Source organism: Haematobia irritans, chromosome 3 (genome assembly GCF_050003625.1).
Source record: "Haematobia irritans isolate KBUSLIRL chromosome 3, ASM5000362v1, whole genome shotgun sequence".
Lineage (NCBI taxonomy): Eukaryota > Metazoa > Arthropoda > Insecta > Diptera > Muscidae > Haematobia > Haematobia irritans.
Window position 1 is genome coordinate 22,988,356 of NC_134399.1, and position 22,086 is coordinate 23,010,441.

Sequence of the window (22,086 nt, forward strand, 5' to 3'; positions counted from 1 at the left end):
ACTACAATTATTATTATATTTCTCTGATTTAAATCTATATTTTTGATTAATTGGCGGCTTAATTTGAGTCGAGATGAGTCGACATATTCGGCGGCGGCGTCGACTGGCAAAAAATGGTCGGCGGCGACTAAAATCAGCGGCGCGACTCGGCGGCTTCATTCTCTGATTTGAAGTTGCTCGAATAGTAATGAGATTACTTGTACAACCAATCTGACAATCAAATTTACATTTCATTCAAAGTTTCCGAGCTGAATTTTTGTAAAATTATTATAGCAGCTTGAAAATGATTGTTTGTGGGTGGAAGGTGCATAATTTTGCAAAAAAAAAAATATGAAAATTATAAATACACTTTTCTTATTTAAATCGATATATTTGATTAATTGGCGGCTAAATTTGAGTCGAGATGAGTCGACATATTCGGCGGCGGCGTCGTTTGGCAATAAATAGTCGACGGCGACTGAAATAGGCGGCGCGACTCGGCGGCTTCATTCTCTGGGTTTGAGCCCGTATGGTAATAATTTTTCTATGGGTGTATGGAAAACTGTAAAAAGGGAAACGATAGAGACCGTAAGTTTGCTCTTATTTTCTTCGTTTATTCTTAATATTTGGAACTGTCAAACATCGTTTGACACATATGGATTATCTTCTACAATCTATGGTTTTTCATCGCTGCTTCCCGAAGAAATTCATCCGTGAGAGGGACGGGTAATCTATATTTTTTAATGTCAATGACTTTACCTTGCTTTAATTACATGATGTTGTAATTGCTTTGAAAAAACATGGCATATGTGTCTCAACGGCGGTGAATGTTGTATTAATTTTGCGCAACCAATAGAAAGATACCGACGGCGCCATGACTTGGCTAGGATCATAGCCGGCTAGGAACTCTAAATCATTTCATTGGCAACATATTTTAAATTTTATCCAAATTAAAGGTAAGATTCGTAGATTCGTACGGTCTGCAACGATTAAAAATAAATAAATAAGAACATCATACCAGTATTTCTCATAGCTATATATACAGCTAATGGGAAGCAAACAAGAAACAGCAAAACACACTCATACAACAATCAAAACACAATAAATCTCAAAGAACGATGCTTTCCAAAATAATTAACAAAAAAAGAGGCGTCGCGCGCTCATATTTGTTGCGGCCTTTCGCAATGCTGAATATTCATGATTTTAAATTTCTATTCTTTCGCCATTTCAGGTTGTGCGTGCTAACATAACTTGCACAAACCCGCAGTAATACAAAAACTTTTCCGATTCAAAGTGCATAAACAACAAAGGTGTCTGTGTGTGCGCGCTAATATTGGTGTTAACGAAGACAACGGCTTTCATCAGTTTCTTCTATATTTGGTGATAAACAAAACAGCATATATTTCTTCATTAAGCTAAAGTCCAAGAATAAAAATCACCATGAAAATTACTGTTACTACCACAACAACCGATAAAGTCTTCTTCCTCGATGTGGCAGAAGACTTGGAATTGGAGAATTTTAAAGCATTTTGTGAGGTTGAATCCGATATTTCGGGCTCCCAAATGTTAGTTATCTTCAATGGCAAACCATTGATGGACAATAAACAACCATTAAAGTTTTTCGGCATTAAGGATGGAGATTGTGTGATCTTGCAAAAACGAAATGACCTCAGGCGTAGTCATGACACAGCTAATCGCCCACCTCCGGCACCAATGGATTTGGGTAAGCAAAATTATATGATAAAATATATATATATTTCCAACAATGGTAATTCAAATTAGAATAGAAACAAAACTTCATGAGTAATTGCACATAGCATGTATATAAGTATGTGTGTAAAGTGAATTTTATGCGTCGTATGATGTGTAGGTGCAACATTCATCTCGTTACACCTCAAGATTGTATATGCGTACATATGTACCATATGTATTTGCCATATTCCATTTAACGTGTTGTCTTGCTTGTTTGTCCAAATTAAATTCTTTTGTCTGCACGATAATAAAATCAAGAAAAAAACATGCCATTTTTTGGATACAAGAAGTAGGTCAATGATCCGTTCTACAATACAATATATATACTACACATACAATACATCGTATTTTACATTTCTATATTTTTGTTAAAAGTTTCATTTTAGCAAGTTTCTATATAAATTGTATTTGAAAAGTATAGAAAAATCTGTGAGATATGCTCTCCTTACAATATAAATCATCGAAAGTTCATGTGAAATAATGAATTGCTATTAGGTACCACTTTTAATATAAATTCATATAAAAAAATAAATTTATAACATCTACGAATCTAGCCTAAACTTCTACTATTTAACAACTACCATTTAAGTATAGAGGGTCTAACTATAATGACCATTTCTTGATCTTGACATTAAATTATTACAAATTTCGATATTTTGTGGAAGATGTTTCTATAACATTGAAAACAACTTTTGGTAGTAACTTAATATTCTTTGGGACCATGAAGAATTTATACACGTACCTTTTTCCTGGAAATCGGCAGTAAATACTGTCTTCATTCTCTATGAAGCTTGAGCTCAACTGTTTAACTTTTACGGCACTAAAGGTCAATTTGTCGGTATATTTACCTAGACTTTTGTAAATGCCACTTTACTACACTAAAAGTTTTAATCGCCCTTATACTAAATACAAAGATTTCAGATTTTGTCGTTAATAGCAATATGTCAATGAGGAGCATACGATCTCTTGTTGATGGATTGTAATTGGAGCCCTCGAAAAATTTTCCCTTTGTTCATTGACTTAGCAGTAGCGTTAGTTGTAAGAAAATGAGTTTTAAGAAAAATGACAAAAACCGACATTATACAGATCGGTTTAGGACGAGATGAAAGTTGCATTCCTTTTCCAACAAACTCAACTGAATATATTTAAATGTCGAAGTAACTTTGCATATTCACTTTTCTATTCAGAAATAAATGGTACATTCGTTATATCAAGCTCCAGTTTATACTAAACTCAGATGGAATGATTTTGTTTGGAAATATATATTCTGAAAATTCTTTACATTTTATTTTTCGTTAGAAACTTACCATACTTCATTTCAAACAAGACACCTGCCACAAAGATATTAACATTTTAAAACAAATGTTTATTTTCTATAACGCCAATTTCATTCTTTGCCATTGAATCAACGCATAAATTTCAATGTCAAGTTCATGAGTTTCTTTGTTTGGTTGGTGGGCAGCAATTAGCCTTGAACATGCAGAAATGTGAAACTTTTTTTTGGTAGCAAAAGAAATAAATTGTTTCTTCATTAAAAATTGTTTACAAATAATCCAAATATATTCTATGGATTATTCCCAAAATATTTGTGTACATACATCATAGCATTACCCAGAAGTTTTTTGTTATTATTTAAATTTTAGATGAAGCTACTATACGTAACTTGGATTTTAGTAATATAAATATACCAGGAACTAGCACAGGTGGTAGTTCTGCAATACCTAGTGGGTTTTCTTTACCAACTGCCAGCGGTGCAATAAACTACAACGATTCAGATGAATTTAATGTAAACTACGATGATGATCCAGCCACTGTGCGTAACATGTTCCTTGAAAATCCTGAATCTTTGGCTTTGTTAAAGCAAAACAATCCGCGTTTGGCTGATGCATTGTTGTCAGGAAATTTAGATACTTTCAAAACAATTCTGAAAGAACAAATTGATGCACGCAAAGAACGTAATGCCAATCGTTTACGTATGTTAAATGCTGATCCATTTGATGCAGAAGCACAAAGAATGATTGAAGAAGAAATTAAGCAGAAAAATATTCAGGAAAATATGGCTGCCGCATTGGAATTTAATCCTGAAATATTTGGAACTGTAATAATGCTGTAAGTTTATGAAATTTTTTTGTGGGGTTCGAATGGGTTTTCCGTACGTTTTGCAAGAACACAGGGTATAATTAATTTTTTTATAAATAATTTTGATTAAAAAATAAGCATTTAATAATGTTTTTATTTTAATTATCTATAGTTATATTAACTGTAAAGTTAATGGAGTTCCTGTAAAGGCCTTTGTCGATTCTGGCGCTCAAACTACCATTATGAGTTCAGCTTGTGCGAAACGCTGTAATGTCACGCATTTAATCGATACTAGGTGAGCTGAACTAAAAAATTTGAAAATAAATTATAAAAATATTTGTCTTCTATTTTCAGATGGAGTGGGATTGCCAAAGGTGTCGGTACTCAACGAATTATAGGCAGAATTCATATGGTTCAAATGCAAATTGAAAAAGACTATTTACCTTCCAGTTTTTCAGTGTTGGAACAGCAACCAATGGACATGCTATTGGGCTTGGACATGCTTAAAAGGCATCAGGTATGTTAAGTACAAAAGTTAACCTTATGCAGTTTTAATTATCGCACCGAAATTATTACAAGATTCTCAAATTAAGTATTTCTAAATATGAAAAATATTTAATTTAAAAAATTATCTGAGCAACATTGTACCCAGAGTGTTTTATAGCTCATTCACATTACACTTCCAAAATCCACTTTTACTAGATTTCAACTGTCATTTGCCTTATAAAAAGTAGATTTCAAATCTCGAAAATGTAGATTTCGAACGTAATGTGTAGAGCCTATTAGGGTTTAACATTTTTTCCATTAGTATAAGAACACGTTAGTTGTAGAATGTGTCCCCCATATAATCATATCCCAGATATGTAAAAAATAATCTGCATATATTTTTCTGTAATCAACTTTTGGAGTACGATGTCCTGTGGCCAATTTCGTTGCGTTCATTTTGACCAACATGAAAAATCGACAAGAAATATTTCAGTAGATTCAGATCATTAATCGAATAAGGATATAATAACAAAATCAAAACTCTCGGACATAGACTCCGAACAATGAGTCAAGTAAGAATTACGACTTTCTGTCCGTATATCGTCCGATATTTATTCAATGGATTAGCTAAAGACGTCCGACCTTCTGTCTATATATTCTTTATCAATGACTTGAATATGACATGTGTAAAATCAATGCAATATTTGACTACTCGTGTTATCTATATCTTTAACCTTCTAATGTCCAAGCCCTCCTTTAGACGGGCTTTGTTGAAATGGGAAGCTTTTAGTAAAGCACAACTAAAGACAACAAAAATGGTAAAAATGGCACCTTTTATTATACCGTCCACCATAGGATGGATTAACATAGGATTAACTTTGTCATTTCGTTTGTAACACATCTCATTTTTGGTAGACTCGTGTTCATAATTGTATATAGCCCCCATATAAAGCGACCCCAAATTTCAATTCTGGCTCTATAATTAACGCACAAAAGTTCATATCGGTTCGTAATTATTTCTTCCCTATATATACCGGTCAAGAACTGAATATATACGTATTTAATCGACCTTTCTTTTGTCTACTATATATCCTGCATGGACTAACTTACAATTTAGAAGATGATGTTAAAAAGTTGTAAGATGCATTGCCATCGGCCGCAATCCAAGTATTTTAATTGTGGATGACCGTCTTTAGTAGAAGTTTATACGCAATCCATGGTGGAGGGTACATAAGATCCGAACTTACGGCCCTATATACTTGCTCTAATCGAAATCGTTATTAGTTAAAACTCATTAGAGGGTTAACTATATCACAAAAAAAAACTTTAGATAACTTCAACTTTTCTCACATTATTGATGTTTGGCATTCTTTTTATTTTAGTGCAATATCGACTTACAACGCAATGTTCTACGTATCGGTACAACAGGTACGGAAACACATTTCTTGCCGGAAAGTGAATTGCCCGATTGTGCCCGCCTATCTGGTAATTCTGATGAAGAGTTAAAAGTTATGGAACAATCTGCAAATGATTCAGAAGAAAAAGCCATCAAAGATGCAATTGAACAAAGTAAACGGGAGGCTGCCGGAGGTAATTTTTTTTAAATTTATAATCTACAATATCATTCCATAAGCATTTATATTTTTCTTTTCTACATCTATGAATTCAGCTTGTGCCGCATCTACCTCATCGACGAGTTCTACTGTTTCTGGTGGTGACAATTTCAATGAAACTGATATAGCCGATCTCATTAAAATGGGTTTTACACGAGAAGACGTATTATCCGAATTACGTCGTTGCAATGGTGATAAAACACAAGCCATGGCGGGGCTCTTGGCAAAATCATTAAAATTTTAAGAGATAATGGACCAAACAGCCACGCTAACACTATATACTGCTACAGCACGCTGGACGCGAAAAAAATCAGGAAAATGGAACCTTTATGGCGGTTTTACATTTATATATAAAGTTAAATTCCAATTTTTTAAATATATTTTGGCCATTGGCCTTCTAAACTCGAAATGATAACCAATAAAGTTTTTTATGGATATTTTTCGTTTTTAATTGGAATATTATGAGAATATTTTGAACCTAGGATTTAATTTCCTATGTTTTCGAATGACTCATTCTTCTTGATACATTTTTAAATACTTTTTGAACTTTTTCTTCTTTTATTATTATATTACAAAAGAAAATCAAGATCATGGGGTTTTTTCTGGATGATATATGGTATATAAAAGTCTATGGAAACTGTACACAAAGTAAAAATAAAAGCGTTTACGCCAAAAATTATGAACTTTTTGAGAATTGGCAATTGCTAAAATCTAATTGTAAAACAATTGTCTTCATTTCCCTACTATAACGATTTTGTCCCACAGAATCTACTCATCATCCTCCTCATCGTCTTCGTCGTCCTCGTCATTGCTTTTAACAGAGTGGCCTCCTTTATGGTTGATTGACTCTTTTTCGGGATCAAAGGACATGCCTTCTTGGTCATCTTCTTCCTCCTCATCATCATCACCGCCCACTTCAGCATTTTCGGCCTCAGCCTTTTGAAGACGTCTGGCCAATTCGGCCTCATCAATAGCGGTAACAAGTTTAGGAGGCATTATGACCTTGAATTCTCCATCGTACTCCTTGATTTTTTCTTTGATGGCATCAATGGCTTGTTCCAGGATTTTCAAACCTTCAGCCTTCTTTGTGGTTGAGGTGGTCATCACATAACTGAAAGTTTCGAGAGACAAATTAAAATCATATATCCAATATCCATAGAGCAAAAACTTACAGTGGCGGTGCAATCAAATTAATACGAATGGGCAATTCTTCATTACTTAATTCCAGACCTTTGTTCAAAGCTGCCTTTACGGCATCGATTCCTTCATAGCCATAGCAGGAACACTCAATGTCCGAGCGTATTTTCACTGTTGGGGATACCAGTTTACGCTTGACATTGTTCAGCAATACTTCCTTCGTTTTTTCATCCAAATCGCATTCATCAAATACCTTAGGATCTTGTACAGATTGTTTAAAGATATCGTAGGCAGCAGATTTGCTATTGTATTTCTTTTCGAAATGCCAAGCGGTTTTTTCGTACAATTCTTCCAACTGCTCGCTTGTCTCATAACCCAACAAGTTGCCAACATGACGCAATAATAGATCTACAGCTTTGGCTTTTGCGAATCGCTCTGTGCACTTTTCCACATCTTCCGGTGACACACGTCTCTTTGACAGATCAATATAACCTTTTTCTTTGTCCACACGAATGACAACAACCGGTTCAGTTTTGCCGACACGAATCAATTTGTTAATGGAACGGATACGACGTCTGGACAATTCAGAGAGCAGAATCATGCCCTCAATATTGTTATATTCCAATAAATGCACATAAGCGCCCATTTCAGCTATCGAGAGGACGTTGACCATGACTACATCCTCGACTTCTGGATATTTTTTACTATAGAAACGTGACGTTAAAGCCATTTTTGTAAGAGTTCACAATATTCTCTGCTTATCCAAATTATTTCTGATGCAATCGCTTTTATTTTCTACAATTTGCAGTGAAATTTCCCTAAATTAACTCTGCAAAACGTGTACAATTTGTTCTGATATCGAACAAAAAAGGTGGAATTGGGTACTTGTTATCGAAATACTCAATACTTTCACAACACTAAGTTGAATTGTGACACTTGCAGATAAATGTATATTAGTGTGGCCAAATTTTCATTTCAAGTATATTTGATGGTCACTTTACACAATATAATTGATTGTACGCTACAGAAAATGATTTATAAATTTATCCGGACCAGAGAATGACGCCGAGTCGCCGCCGACCATCTTTTGCCAGTCGACGCCGCCGCCGAATATTTCGACTCATCTCGACTCAAATTTAGCCGGCATACCGTGGCCGGCCTGCATTCTCTGGTCCAATCGATATTGCAGCCTGTTAATGTGATCGGTAACACTTTTATCAAATATTGGTTGTAATACGGTGTTCTCACCAAACATGTTTTGGGGTTTGAACTGTTTTCCCTTTATAAGCACTTCAAAACGAGTCGTTTACGCCATACTAAAAAACAAGTTCAAAACACAAGTTTTCCTCCAAAACACGTCAATTTTAGAATGTGAACCCACCTAATTTGGAATATACCCCGAATAACATACCCTATTCAAAATATATGTCAAAATATTGAAATAAGTTTCATAGAAAAAAGAGAATAAACAAAGTTAAAAGCCATGTAAAAATAACATAAAAATTGTTTTCCCTTTGCGCTCGCGGTAATTATTTGGACATAGGTTACATATACCCTGCCAGCATTTCAAAGTTCCATTTCATCCTCATCGCTACCACAGACTCGTAAATGTCACCACAACCATTGCGAACTGTGATGGGGGAAGCATATCAAAAAGTACAAAATGTACATGAAAGTATTTTGCCATCACTACTGTTAGAAGAGTCATTTTATTTTTTGTGAAACGCCAAGCGCAACCAGCTTGTTATATTTTATTTAAATAAAAACGAAAATAAAGTTCTGAAAACATGGATATTACGCTTAAAATTGTGAAAGGTATATGGTGAACAATTTTCGACTTTCCAAATAGAATGAAGTGATCGTTTCTCAAATATTTTTCCAGGCACGCTGTCTCCATCGGAAATAAACAAACTGGCTGATAGACGCTGCAATATGTAACTTGCTACTTAAAACTCAACATCATTCTTTTATTAATGCAAAAAATTATGTTAAATGTGATGAGATAAACCGAAAAATATTATATTGTTACGTTTTTATATTTAGGCGTTTTTAATTACCCGACAATTAAAACACAGTTCTTTTAAATAACGACAATCTACAATTTATTTACTATGACTTCACACTTTACAATTCGTTCACACTGAAGTTATTCGTTTGACGCTTTAATTAAGACTGACTCGTTAGCAGCATGCGAGCGCTTTTATATATGACGGTGTGGCAATACGAGAACATTCTGGTAGCACTACAACACTCTGGCAACGCCAGAACATTCTTAGACAATGCTAGAAGGATCTACGACCATTAAGTAATTCGTCTGGTGGCTGCCAAACACATACACACTCACATAGATATATGCTCGCATTACTACAACAACAATGACAATAGACAATGAGATGAAATGAGAAAGCAAAATAACAAAGCAAAGGGGTTGTTATTCTATGAGAGAGTAAGAACTAACATTTCGGTAAGCAAACAAAAGAACATAAAAGAAATTCAGGAAAATACTAGAAAATGAATAGATGATTCCAACAAGTGATAGCGAAATTTTATCGTTACAATTTTAAATTTTAAATTAACGGAAACTAATTTAAATAAACTTATATCTATAATTATCAAATTCGTAACACTGCCTCCCGCTTAAGCCTGTTCGTCCCGAACAGGCACAGAACCTGTTCCGTAAGGAGCCAATCGTTCCAGATGTACAACTTTCATCTTTGATCTAGGGCTGTCGTCCTTCTGAATCCGGTATACAACATCATTGATCTTCTTGATGACTTTGTATGGGCCTTCCCACTGTGTTTGCAGTTTAGGACACAATCCTTTCTTTCGTTGCGGGTTAAATAGCAGAACCAATTCTTCTTCTTGGAAGCCTTCAGTATTTACAGCACGATCGTATCTCGCCTTCATTCTGTTGCTGACCATTTTTATTTTGTTGCGCACTGATTCGTGAACTTCACCGAAAGTGTTTGGGATGTCGTTTCTGTTTTCTTCCATGGCGAGCTCATTAGGTTTAGCACCGAATATCAGATCACCAGGCAACTTCAACTCAGTTCCGAATAGAACATTGGCCGGTGTTCGAGAGGTGGAATCATGAATGGCAGATCTATACGACAGCAAAAACTTTGGTATATGCTCGTCCCAGTCCCTCTGGCCGTTGTCCACTACTTTTCGAAGATGTTCCTCCAGAGTGCGATTAAACCTTTCTACCATGCCATCGGATTGTGGATGTAATGGTGTAGTCCTCGTTTTCTTGATACCAAGGGATTCACACATCTCTTTGAATATGGCCGATTCAAAATTTCTTCCCTGGTCTGAGTGAATCTCGGACGGCACACCGTAGCGACATATCCAGTTTTTGTTGACAACATCCACAATCGTTTTTGCTTCTTGGTTTGGAATTGCATACACCTCCGGCCATTTGCTGAAGTAATCCATGACCACAAGGACATAACGGTTTCCAGAATCACTTACTGGGAAAGGGCCTGCCACGTCCATTGCTATTCTTTCAAACGGGGCTCCTGGTCTATATTCTTGCATAGGACCTCGACTTTTCCTTGTTGGACCTTTCGCCTTCATGCACTTCTCGCAATTGGCTACCCATTCAGCAATTGATTTCTGGCATCCAACCCAGTAGAATCGTTGCTTCACTTTCTCGGCGGTTTTGGTTATTCCCAGATGACCTCCACTGGGACCATTATGGAACTCCGCCAAAACATCTCTTATTTTGGAATCTGGAACGATGATCAAATTTCGGCTGCTCTTGCCATCTTCGCTTTCCCATTTACGTTGCAGGGATCCATTGACTAGAACTAAACTATCCCATTGAGCCCAGTATGATTTCATAAGTGGACTTTCTGCTGCGATGTCTTTCTTACTGGGCTTCTTGTTCTCTTCCTTTGCCGAAATAATTTTGATCAAAATGGGATCTTTACGCTGTTCTGTTGGCCAGTCCACTCCAGATTCGACGTGTAACAGCCGAATATCAACAATCTCCTCCTTGTGTTCAGCTTTCGAGCAGTGCTTGCATTCTATACTGCAAGGTCGACGTGACAAGGCGTCAGCGTTACCGTGTTTTCCACCTTTTCTATGCTCGATACTGAAATCATAGCTTTGGAGCCTCTCGATCCAACGTGCCAGTTGAGCTTCCGGATTCTTGAATTGGAGCAACCATCGTAGAGCTGAGTGATCAGTCCTGAGCAAGAAGTGTTGTCCATACAAATATTTATGATAATGTTTTACACTCTCTATGACGGCTAGCAGCTCTCGTCGCGTTACACAGTAGTTCTTTTCGGGCTTGGACAACGTTCGGCTGAAATATCCGATGACCTTCTCCTTGCCGTCTATCTGTTGGGATAGCACACCTCCAATACCATGCGCGCTAGCATCTGTATCCAAAACAAATTTTTCGCCCGGAATAGGATACGCTAGAACAGGAGCTGAACATAAAAGTTCTTTTAAATGTTGGAATGAATCCTCCTGTTCGTCGCTCCACTGGAACTTCTGACCTTTTTGCGTCAATTTATGGAGACTAGCGGCGATGCTGGCGAAGTTTGGGACGAATCGTCGGTAATATGTACATAACCCAAGGAAACTTCTTAATTCGTGTAGATTTCGGGGTCGTGGCCAATCTCTGACAGCTTGGATTTTGTCTTCATCGGTGGATATGCCCTCTGCAGTCACATGATGACCCAGGTATTTAACTTCCCGCTGGAAAAGGGAGCATTTCTTTGCGTTAAGGCGTAGACCAGCGGCTGACAATTGCTGGATAACGTCTTTCAAGTTCTTAAGGTGCTCGTCAAATGTTTTGCCCATCACTATGATGTCGTCCAAGTATATCAAGCACGACTTCCAGTGCAACCCCTTCAGTACCCGCTCCATCAATCTTTCGAAGGTAGCCGGAGCGTTGCAGAGCCCGAACGGCATTACATTGAATTGCCAGAGACCGCCATTAACGCCAAAAGCCGTCTTTTCCTTGTCTTTCTCGGCGATCTCTACTTGCCAATATCCACTCTGCAAATCAAGCGTAGAAAACCATGTTGTTCCGGCTAGTGTGTCCAACGTGTCATCAATGCGTGGAAGCGGATAACTGTCCTTTTTGGTGACATCATTCAGTTTTCTGTAGTCCACGCAGAATCGGGTACTTCCATCTTTCTTTTTGACCAGCACAACTGGGGAACACCAAGGACTTGATGATGGCTCGATCACTCCACTCTCCGCCATTTCCTTTATGAGCTTTTGAACTTCGTCTCTTTTTGCCAGGGGAACACTTCGTGGTGCCTGTTTTATGGGCTTTTCTTCTGCGGTTTTAATTTCATGTTTCACTACAGATGTTCTTCCTTGATTTCCCTTTTCAGAAGCAAAAGCACAGGCGTTTTTCCACAACAATTGCTTGGCTTTATTTCTCTCTGACGGCGATAGATGACGTGTCCAAGCCTCGACATACGCTTCTAGATGTTTTCTCACTGCTCCATGTGTCTTTGATGAGTTGCCTTCCAAATTGACTATTGCCTCGGCTGGTGTACATTTGCCAATGTCAGAAAATTTTACAATTTGCTCGTGATTGTCAGACAAGTTCAAGACACGAACTGGTATTAGTCTCTCTTCGTTCGTTGTTACCAGGGCATTTGCTATCAAGATGTTGTTGCTTTTGTTTTCTGCTGGTTCAACAACCCACAATTGGCCGACTTCACAATCTCCATTCATAGGAACCCATATAATTGCTTCGGCATTCGGTGGTATAGACTCTGACTGGCTCGTTGTCAAACGTCTGACAGGTGTATTCTCGTCGTATCCCACGTTTACCGTTATTTCGGCATCGCACCATGTCATTACACGACGCTTCATATCCAGATTGAGGCCAAAAGCAATCATGAAATCCGCTCCAATTATAACTTCGTCTACAATATCGGCCACAATGAAATCATAAGTAACGGATTTGTTAGCAATAGTTAATTTTACGGTGACCTTTCCATATACGGTTGCGGGTTCCCCTGTAGCCGTGCGTAGCTTGACTCCAATCAGTGGTGTAACTTTTCCTTTTACTAAATCAGATCTAATGATAGACTTTGATGCACCAGTATCCAACGTCAAAGTACGCTTGTCGCCATTAATAACACCCGCAATAGTTAAATTGTTATTTTTCTGTTGAACTATTGCTATGGAGATGGTGGGGCCATCGTCTGTGGGAGCCAGCTCTTGCCCCGCTGAACTAGCTCGATTTAGTTTAAAGTGTCCTGTTCCCCTTAAAGTAGGGGCCGCTCTATTCTATGGAGGTGACAAAATGTGTTGACAGGCGCTGGTTGCTAGCGGTAGAGCTCCGGCTGTGGCTCAGTCGACGGGGCGCGGATTCTTGCCAACACAATTGCCGAGAATAGGGACAAAAAAAAATTCTAAATCAACCAGCTTTATTGGATGTAAAATAAAAACAAACCACCACATTCCCTAGCACACAATAAGACTCAACTCGTTCGACTCAAGCACTCAACAGTTCATTATCTAGAGTGCCCTGGACATTCCCACCCCTCCATTGGCATCCTTCGTCCAACATTCTTCAATGGATACCCCATATCCTCTCACCTGTTTATCCCAGCTGGTCGCTCTATCCCTTCCTTACCTTTTTTTTCTAGCCTTCCATCTTCAAAAGAAATACTCAATTCATTCCAATTTCAAAATTCAAAAAAAAATTACAATTTAGGCTTTATTTCCTATTTCCCTTTTCAAATGACTATGTCAATTCATACTTTTTCTTAAAACAATCCTTATCAACAAAACGGAAAAATATTGTAATATACAAAAAAAGAAAATATGCAAGAACTAAAACAATTTCGGCAAAAATTTCATTAAAAACAGAAAAAAAAAACAATCTCGTACATAAATTTTTCTCAAATAAATTCAAATATATAATTTATGTTATAATTGGTCTTTAAATATTATTATATTTTTTTCTTTCTCAATTTTATTGCAGGAATCTTCGGCAAGCATTCTCGGATCAAACATATCTCTAGCCTGGTCCCTCTATCGACTCTTGAACTCTGAATATATTTCATTCGTCTCATGGAATGTATATTCACTACTGTGTGTCTGTCCGTCTGTGTAAAAAAAATGTCGAGGTAAGTATAACAGTGTTGTCAAATCCTTTCCTTCGAATAAAGTTAAGTGCGTATTTTACTTTATTTCTTTACAGGATATTTTTAATTTTTTTTTTTATCCTTTTTTTTTTTTGCAGGATTTTTGTTTTATTCTTTTTCAGGTATTTTTCTTCTTTTTCTCTTTTTTTTTTTATGGAGTAACAAACCACTTCTCTCCTATTTGTAAAGGGACAACATTAACTAATTTCCTATGGAGGACAAAACTTCTCTCTCCTGATTACGATGACGTCAGTACTAGAATGAGCTCAGCCTAAAACTGTACTATCTTGGGGCAATTTAGCCATGTAAACTAGGTAATTATTTCATTAATGTCTACCCTTGTCCTGCTTATTCTTTATTCAAACGTGATTACTCTTAATCTTTATTTTTCAGTTGGAAAAAGGTCTGTCCGTCCGTTATTGTGTTTGCAGTCGAAGTAAATGTGGAACAGTAGGAATAATACAGATGTACCTTGGCACTGTGGTTTGACCAGTGCTTGAAATTCCAGTCTGGAGGAGCAGATTCCCACGTTGCGGCAGAGGAGGTGGATAGTAAACGGGAAGTATCAGTTTGCTTTTTCTTATCTTCTTTGGTTCCCTTTTCCACTAAAGTCTTTTTATTTCGTTTAAGCTCAATTTTGTGAGGTTTCAGGTTTCGTCACAATGCTTCTTAAAGCTATTCACGATTTTTGCTTTATATAGTTATTTTTAAGTTTTTCTTCAGTTTTATATAGTTATTTTAAGTTTTTCTTCAGTTTTATATAGTTATTTTAAGTTCTTTCTCTTGTTTTATTTCAACTTTAATTCTAATTTCATTGTTCCTTTATTTGATCTCTGAAATTCAACATTGCCTTTGTATAAGTTCCAGATCTCATTTCTTTAATAAATTTCACTTAAAATTCAATTGTTCACTTGTCCTTTTTTTTTGAGCTCACACCTCCGGCTGCCTCGTTGTTCGAAACCAAAAAGAAAGATCTTTTTTTCGATCTATTCCTCCTCCATTATCAAACCAGCGTTCCAAAATGACAACAATAAAAACATATGGGCCAAAAGGTGTAATATTGTCCCTAAAGGTACTCCATGAAAAAGTTCATACCTAGGGGGCGTTTCATGAACAAACACAGGGTGCACGCTACAAACCCCACCATACTGTGAACACCACTGTCACGGGATGGGAGGGAAACAAAGCACCGAACCCCCAATAGATTTTCCAATGTGCCCACCTATATATCTTCCTGACAGTGTATATGCCCCTTAAGAATACCTGGTAATTTTCTTGGTAAAAGTGTTCGACTAGACCTATGGTTGGAGCGTCCTTAAATGAAGTGGGATAATACCATATCGAACTTATCGTGTTATCGAAAAAAAAATGAAAATCGGTATAAAAAAACATGGCCGCCAAATGTACCAAAGTTTGCCGCGAACGGTCGTAAGTGTGTGGAAAAGTAAGTATTAATAGAAATTTGAGATTGTGGAATAAAGAACTATGGAAAACTAAAGAAATGTGTGTTAAAATAAAAGAGGGCATAATCCCCAACATTGGTTCGGTACGCATCGCGGGTTAATTCTGAAATTAAAGATAATATAATTGTTAAGTTTCGCCAACGCATTCGTGCGTCATGCCAGCCAATCGGATAAGGTTCTTCGAAAAAGTTGCATATAAGGAAAGGTTTTAATGAATTGTTAGAGGTAAGTGGTGTCAAATTTAAATATACGTATCACGATGTCTTGAAAACAAATACGGAATACAAAAAAAAATGGTAACATAAAATGAAAAGTAAATATCCATAGTAGTCTCAAAAAAATGAATTATATTTGAAGTGGCTGAACGTTTGTAACGGTTAGTGACCGGTAGGATGCTCCAACTAGTTGAGCCAGTTCGCGGTGTAGAAGGAAAAGTGAAACGGTACAATGGATAATAAGTGTGTGTGTGTGTGTAATACTACAAATAGTAACAAAAAATCAGATCCATGATACGATACGCTATTCAATAAGTTAAAAGTTAAGATTATGATCTTACAATAAAAAAGAAAACAGTCGAAACTGTGCCAATAATAAAAAAAGCGAGTAAAAAGCAATATTGAGAGTTAATATCAAAGCAATCAAATATCACAAATTACACAATTCGTTTAGAGAAAGTTCGTTAGTGAGAAAGTGCGTGAAAATATTAATAAAAAAAATTGTTAATTTTTTCTTTTACTTAAATTTGTATATGCAAAATTAGTGAAAACTTCGAGATGTACTCTGATATGATTCGGAATCTGTATGCCGTATATGAAGTATGCATAAGGCCGAAAATTCATTTGTCGTGAGGCGTATCAAAAAAAATCTAAAGTGTTACAAAATTGAATATATTACTGCCTGACATGATATTGAATATTTCAAGTAAAACTACAAGCAATTAAAAAAAAAAAAAAAGGCCAATACTTCATTTGAAGGATTTGCATCTTTGAGTTAAAGTTATAATTAGTTCTCTATGAATAAAAAAAATGGTGGTGGTATTTCTTCCGTTTCGGAATCGCCCTGAATTTGATCTTTAATATATTCAGGCGCTTTTTAAAAAAAAAATAAAATACTTATAACAACCACTAGCCCTTTGTCTAATGTGGGTATTCTTCTGATCCCCTGCAGTTAACCAAAGAAGTCTGTCCCAGCTTCACATTGAGGAAGATTATAATTATAAAGAGAAAAATAAATTTTACCAAAAAATTTCATTCTTACAAAACGAAGTATCCGAAACAAGCTTCCTTCAAGAGTGGTGTATTAATTTTGCGATGGAAAAGGATATAAATATTCACGTTCGTATAGCTGAGATCGGAAGTGAAAGTGTATAAATAAACCTTATTCCTGAGTTCCTTCGTGATCCATAGGAAGGATTACAACCAACACTCATCATCCGAGGGTAAGTATCCTCTTGCATATACTATAGACATTACTTACTTCCCATTTACTACTTTCCCACGAAACCATATTTTATTCCCGTCTTGAAATTGACAAATAGGTTTGGAGTCTTCGTGACGTCCTAGAGCATTCGGGGTATTTCAAGCCACTGTCGTCATTCACCGCACTAAAGACTCGTCTCCTCGCTCCCCCCCAATTGGCCCTGTGGCCCTCAAGCCAGCGTGGACATGGACGCTAGCATCTGATATAAATGTAGTCGTAGGTTTACTCAAGTAAACTTGCCCCTAAATTTTGCTCCTGCAAACGTCCATGATCGTCTAGCAAATGTCGTAGTATGTCCTTGATGCCATAGGTCGGGGAACACTATGCGTGGTCCTAGATTTGTTTTCCGGCCGCTTTAATGTTTGCAGGAGGTGACGCATCCTTCTAATGTTTCCTCCGTGTGTGAGCGCCCACATAAACTAGTCATGGCGGTGATCCAGCATCATACCGCTTTTCTATAAAATCAAAATAACTCTGTAAAAATCTAATTCACTATTCTGCTGCCCTACAGCTTGTCTCGCCTACCATCGGAATAAGTAATAAAAGTACTTAACATTAGCACTAAATGCAGGTCTACTTCAGCAAGCTACAGATTTCATCAATTTTCCTAATGATAAAAAAGTTCTATGCATTACATTGTTCCTAAATATATCTATCTAAATTATTGCATTCAAGCTTAATTTGATTTTACCTACTCATTGAATTCTTATGTTATATTATCTTAACCGCCCTTTAAGTGAAACTAATTCTAGAAATAATTAAACTCTCGGCAACGCAGAACTTGGAGAATATCTATTGTTTCGTGTAGTATATGAGATAGAAATAGAAGGAGAAAAAAAAAGATCCAGCATAAAAAGATAAAATATATTATCTTCCTCCTAGCATTGAGCATAGATTATTGCTTGAGGTCTTTCGCATGGTAAATTCCTATAGGTTTACCATTACTATCCTCAATTTCATAGAGGCATCTACCAATTGGCTTCACAATTCTACATTTCAAGTATTTCCTGTTCATCTTGGCATTTATATTCCTGCTAAAATCGCTTAGCTGATGATTACGGCGATACACCTCTTGCCCGGGGTAAAATTTTACTAATCTCGTTCGCGTATTGTATTTCCTGGCTCTATCATTATAGCTACTCTCAAGATTTCTCCTTACTTTATCCCTAATCAATTCCAATTGTGTAGCCCTTGGTATCACGTTGAACTCCGGGTCTCGCATAGTATCCAGTTGTCTCACTAATCGGTATACACTACCATGGGTCACCATGTTCGTCCCAAACAGCGCGAAATATGGGGTCATTCCCAACGAGGAGTGGACCGATGACCGTAGCGCGCATTCTATAGCCGACAGATTTTCATCCCACTCCCTTTGGTCCTCGCATAAATATGACCTTATGGCTGCCAAAATTGACTGGTTGACCCTTTCAGATGAATTCGCCTGTGGAGAGTACAGTCCAGTCTTGACGTGGTTTATTCCATATGCCTTGAGAAAGTCGGAAAAATCTCTTCCAACAAATTGCTTTCCATTGTCGGACATAACCGTCTCCGGTACCCCGAATTTGTGGAATACCTCGGCCGTCATGAACCTAATCACGTTCCTCGATGTCGCCTTGGCCATTGGTTTCAAAAGAACATATTTAGTAAAATGGTCCAATACAATGAATATAAAAGAATTACCCGATTTGGATCTAACGTATGGTCCCAAAAAATCCACGTAAAGTTTCTGAAATGGCCTCTCGATTTCCTCTCCAGAAGTCATAGGCTGTCGCATATTTCTATAATTCGGTTTCGATTCCTTACAAATGGTGCAATTGGCCACAAAATCTCTTACTTGGGCGTTCATATTTGGCCAATAATATAATTCTTTAAGCCTTTTTAAAGTCTTATGGTAACCGCCATGTGCAGCTGTGGGTGGAATATGTGCGTTTCGCATAACTGTGGTGGTCAAAGCCGCCGGTACCCAAAGTTTCCATACAAAATCTTCGCATGGTACATCGACGGTGATTGGTACGGTTCTCTTGTAAATGTAACCATCTTTAACAATCAAATCTGGCAGCGAATCCTTGTTGTTCTCTACGGTTTTTATCCTTTCCATGTATTCCTCACTTTGGAATTCCTTTGCATCCAGATCGATAAGCTGACAAAAATCTTGGCACAATTCCTCTATGTTATATCGAGAAAGGACATCTGGAACTATATTTTGACTGCCACGACGATGTTCAATTGCAAAGTCATGGCCTTGTAGCAACAAACTCCATCGAGCCAATCGTCCACTGAGGTCCTTGTTGGACATCAACCACTTCAATGAAGAATGATCTGTTATGACAGTGAAGGGCATGAGTTCTATGTAGGGTCTAAATTTCCTTATTGCCATGACCACAGCTAAGCACTCTCGCTCAGTTACAGAATAATTTTTCTGCGCCGACGTCAACTTCTGCGACATGTACGCTATAGGGTGTTCTCCCCCATCCTCGTCCTTTTGAAATAAAACCCCTCCTATTGCAACATCGGATGCATCGCATTGTATAAAGAAATGTTTCTCAAAATCCGGATGTTGTAAAATTGGAGTTTGGGTCAAACATTCCTTCATCTTATCAAAAGCCACTTTGGCCTCCTCGTCAAATTCAAAATTTTTCCCCTTCCGCAACGTATTAAACACAGGCGCAGCCATAGTGGCATAATCGGCAATGAAACGGCGGTACCACCCTGTCATTCCGGTAAACCTTCTAACTTGTTTTGCATTCTTAGGGTAGTCAAAATTTAAAATCGCCGATACTTTCTCCGGGTCTGGCCGCAACTTACCACCACCTATAACATAGCCTAAATATCGCAACTCACGGAAACAAAATTTAGACTTGGCGACGTTAATTGTGAGATTTGCCTCAGCCAATAATCTGGCCACTTCGCCTAACAGGTGTAGATGCGTCTCAAAGTCCGGGGCCACAATCAACAAATCGTCCAAGTAGACGAACACTCTCTCACGGATATGGGCTGGAATCACCTTATCCATTAACCGACACATCCTTTGGGCTGCATTACACAACCCAAAGGGCATGACGGTGAAATGATATAAGGGTCTGCCTGGCACAGTGAAGGCTGTTTTCTCACGACTTTTCACCTCCAGTGGGATCTGCCAGAAGGCATCCTTTAGATCCACGCTGGAAATAAAATGTGTGTCCCCTAACCTGCTGAGCAACCCCTCAATGTTTGGGAGAGGATAGGCATCCTTGACGGTGAGTACATTGAGTTTCCTAGCATCGAGGCACAAACGGTTTTTCGTACCCTTCCGTACCAATGTAACCGGGTTGTTCCACGGGCTCTGGCTTTCCTCAATGACTCCCATATCAAGCATCCTATCCAGCTCCGCATACATTAGTCGTTGCACAGCTGGCGATACTGGGTAATGCTTCTGCTTCACTGGCTCTGCACATGCCGTGTCGATTATGTGCGTCTCCAAGGGCGTTTTGCCTAGGCCGCGTATCTCAAATGATGGGAAAAGCTGTATGACCTTGTTCAAACGCGCCTCTTCCTCACTGCTCAGATCGTGTTTCTGCAATTCCTCATTCCCGGCTGCCGCATCCAAACAAATACTATCAATATTGATGTGCAAACCGAAAGACCGCATAAAATCCACCCCCAGATACAATTCTTTCTCCAAGGTTGGAATTAAAAAGAACGTAAATTCCTTCTCCACTTTCCGAACCGTTATCCTAACACGAACACGTCCTAAGATTCTGTGAGGTGTGCGATCTGCGGTTCTAATATAGGAATGATAGGGATAGACTGCCACGCCGGTTTTCTCCACCAGATCCATACACCCTTTCCCCAGACAACTCACTGTGGCTCCACTATCTAGGAGTCCCTCAACTTCCACTCCAGCGATCATAATCCTGACGTAAATCCTAGTATCTTCACCCTCATATAATGAGGCGGCGGCAATTTCTTTCCTGAGTGCCTTTCTGGCCCTAAATCTTTCCCTCGCCTTTTCCACTCTTGCCAATTTCTTATCTCCTGTATTTTCACTAAAGATTCTACTCCTTACTTCTAGATATTCCTTCATTCTTACGTGCCAAGGCCTAATTTCCTTAGCTTTTACTATTGTTTCTTCTCCCAAACTACTCCTATTACCTAAAATTATTTTTTCGCTCGCTTTCTGTTCATTCCAATCGATTTTTACTGGGGCTGTTGGGCCTTTGGGCGCGTCTGCCCCATCGTCGCACCCGCTGATATGTTTCCCTGACAACGAGGGCATTGGGGCTTCACAACATTATCCATGCCGCAGCCATAACAGAACAACCTCCTTGTTGTAGATGGACAGTCCATGAATCCATGTCCTTTTTCACGGCAATTCCAGCAAACATAACTCGCTTGTTTGCTTATGGCCTCCACTTCGAAATTGGGTTCAATCTCATCTTGTTCCAGCTCATGCACTCGTGGGGCAAACTGCTGACGGTTAGCCTGGGCCAATTGTCTTTGATTTGAAAGAAGAATCTCTGCCTTTCTACACTCCTCCCGGAAATGTTGAAGCCCAAATATTCGTACAGGAAACACAAGTGCTGCCATCGCGGGTTTCAAATTCCCCTTCATCATTTCGACAAACATGTTCTCGTCTATCGGTTCTCGCTGTTGGTTTCGAAGCCGTAGCATGGCGGTACAAAAATCTTCGAACGCCTCATGTGATCCTTGTCTACGGTCCATCATCTTTCTCTGAATATCAAAGTCGCTTTCAAACTTTCTAAACTGGGACAGAAAAGCTTGTTTGAGTTCCGGAAAGCTTCTAATGTATCCTAGACGTCTCTGTAACCAATACCATTCCTCCGCTGGCCCCTCGAGTAGCTGAGGAAACTTTATCAGAACTTCATCCCAATCGCATTGGTAATCCTCTCGAAGCTGTTCAAGTCTGAACATGAAATCTTCTGCACTAATGGTTTTTGATGTGCCGTCGAATTTTATACGCCATTTCTCTAC

The 22,086-nt window shown here is 38.0% G+C and overlaps 2 protein-coding genes across 2 annotated transcripts; one reads left to right on the forward strand and one right to left on the reverse strand.

Annotated features, from left to right (window-relative positions):
• The first annotated feature begins 1,277 nt into the window (after nucleotides 1-1,277).
• Nucleotides 1,278-6,346, forward strand: rngo (DNA damage inducible 1 homolog rngo). The gene is made up of 6 exons (XM_075298716.1): nucleotides 1,278-1,702; nucleotides 3,375-3,840; nucleotides 3,983-4,105; nucleotides 4,165-4,327; nucleotides 5,679-5,886; nucleotides 5,966-6,346. Exons 1-6 carry the CDS (start codon nucleotides 1,420-1,422, stop codon nucleotides 6,151-6,153), a joined length of 1,431 nt encoding a protein of 476 aa, XP_075154831.1. The 5' UTR covers nucleotides 1,278-1,419; the 3' UTR covers nucleotides 6,154-6,346.
• A 90-nt stretch (nucleotides 6,347-6,436) lies between these two features.
• Nucleotides 6,437-7,916, reverse strand: eIF2alpha (eukaryotic translation initiation factor 2 subunit alpha). The gene is made up of 2 exons (XM_075298717.1): nucleotides 7,082-7,916; nucleotides 6,437-7,020 (listed from the first exon to the last, which is right to left on the reverse strand). Exons 1-2 carry the CDS (start codon nucleotides 7,774-7,776, stop codon nucleotides 6,678-6,680), a joined length of 1,038 nt encoding a protein of 345 aa, XP_075154832.1. The 5' UTR covers nucleotides 7,777-7,916; the 3' UTR covers nucleotides 6,437-6,677.
• Nucleotides 7,917-22,086: the final 14,170 nt, after the last annotated feature.

Coding starts and splice junctions, on each gene's coding strand:
- rngo (XM_075298716.1), top strand. CDS start 1,420: ATGAAAATTACTGTTACTACCACAACAACCGATAAAGTCTTCTTCCTC. Junction 1,703..3,374: donor TCCGGCACCAATGGATTTGG/GTAAGCAAAATT, acceptor TTTAAATTTTAG/ATGAAGCTACTATACGTAAC. Junction 4,328..5,678: donor ACATGCTTAAAAGGCATCAG/GTATGTTAAGTA, acceptor TTTTTATTTTAG/TGCAATATCGACTTACAACG.
- eIF2alpha (XM_075298717.1), bottom strand. CDS start 7,776: ATGGCTTTAACGTCACGTTTCTATAGTAAAAAATATCCAGAAGTCGAG. Junction 7,021..7,081: donor AATTTGATTGCACCGCCACT/GTAAGTTTTTGC, acceptor CGAAACTTTCAG/TTATGTGATGACCACCTCAA.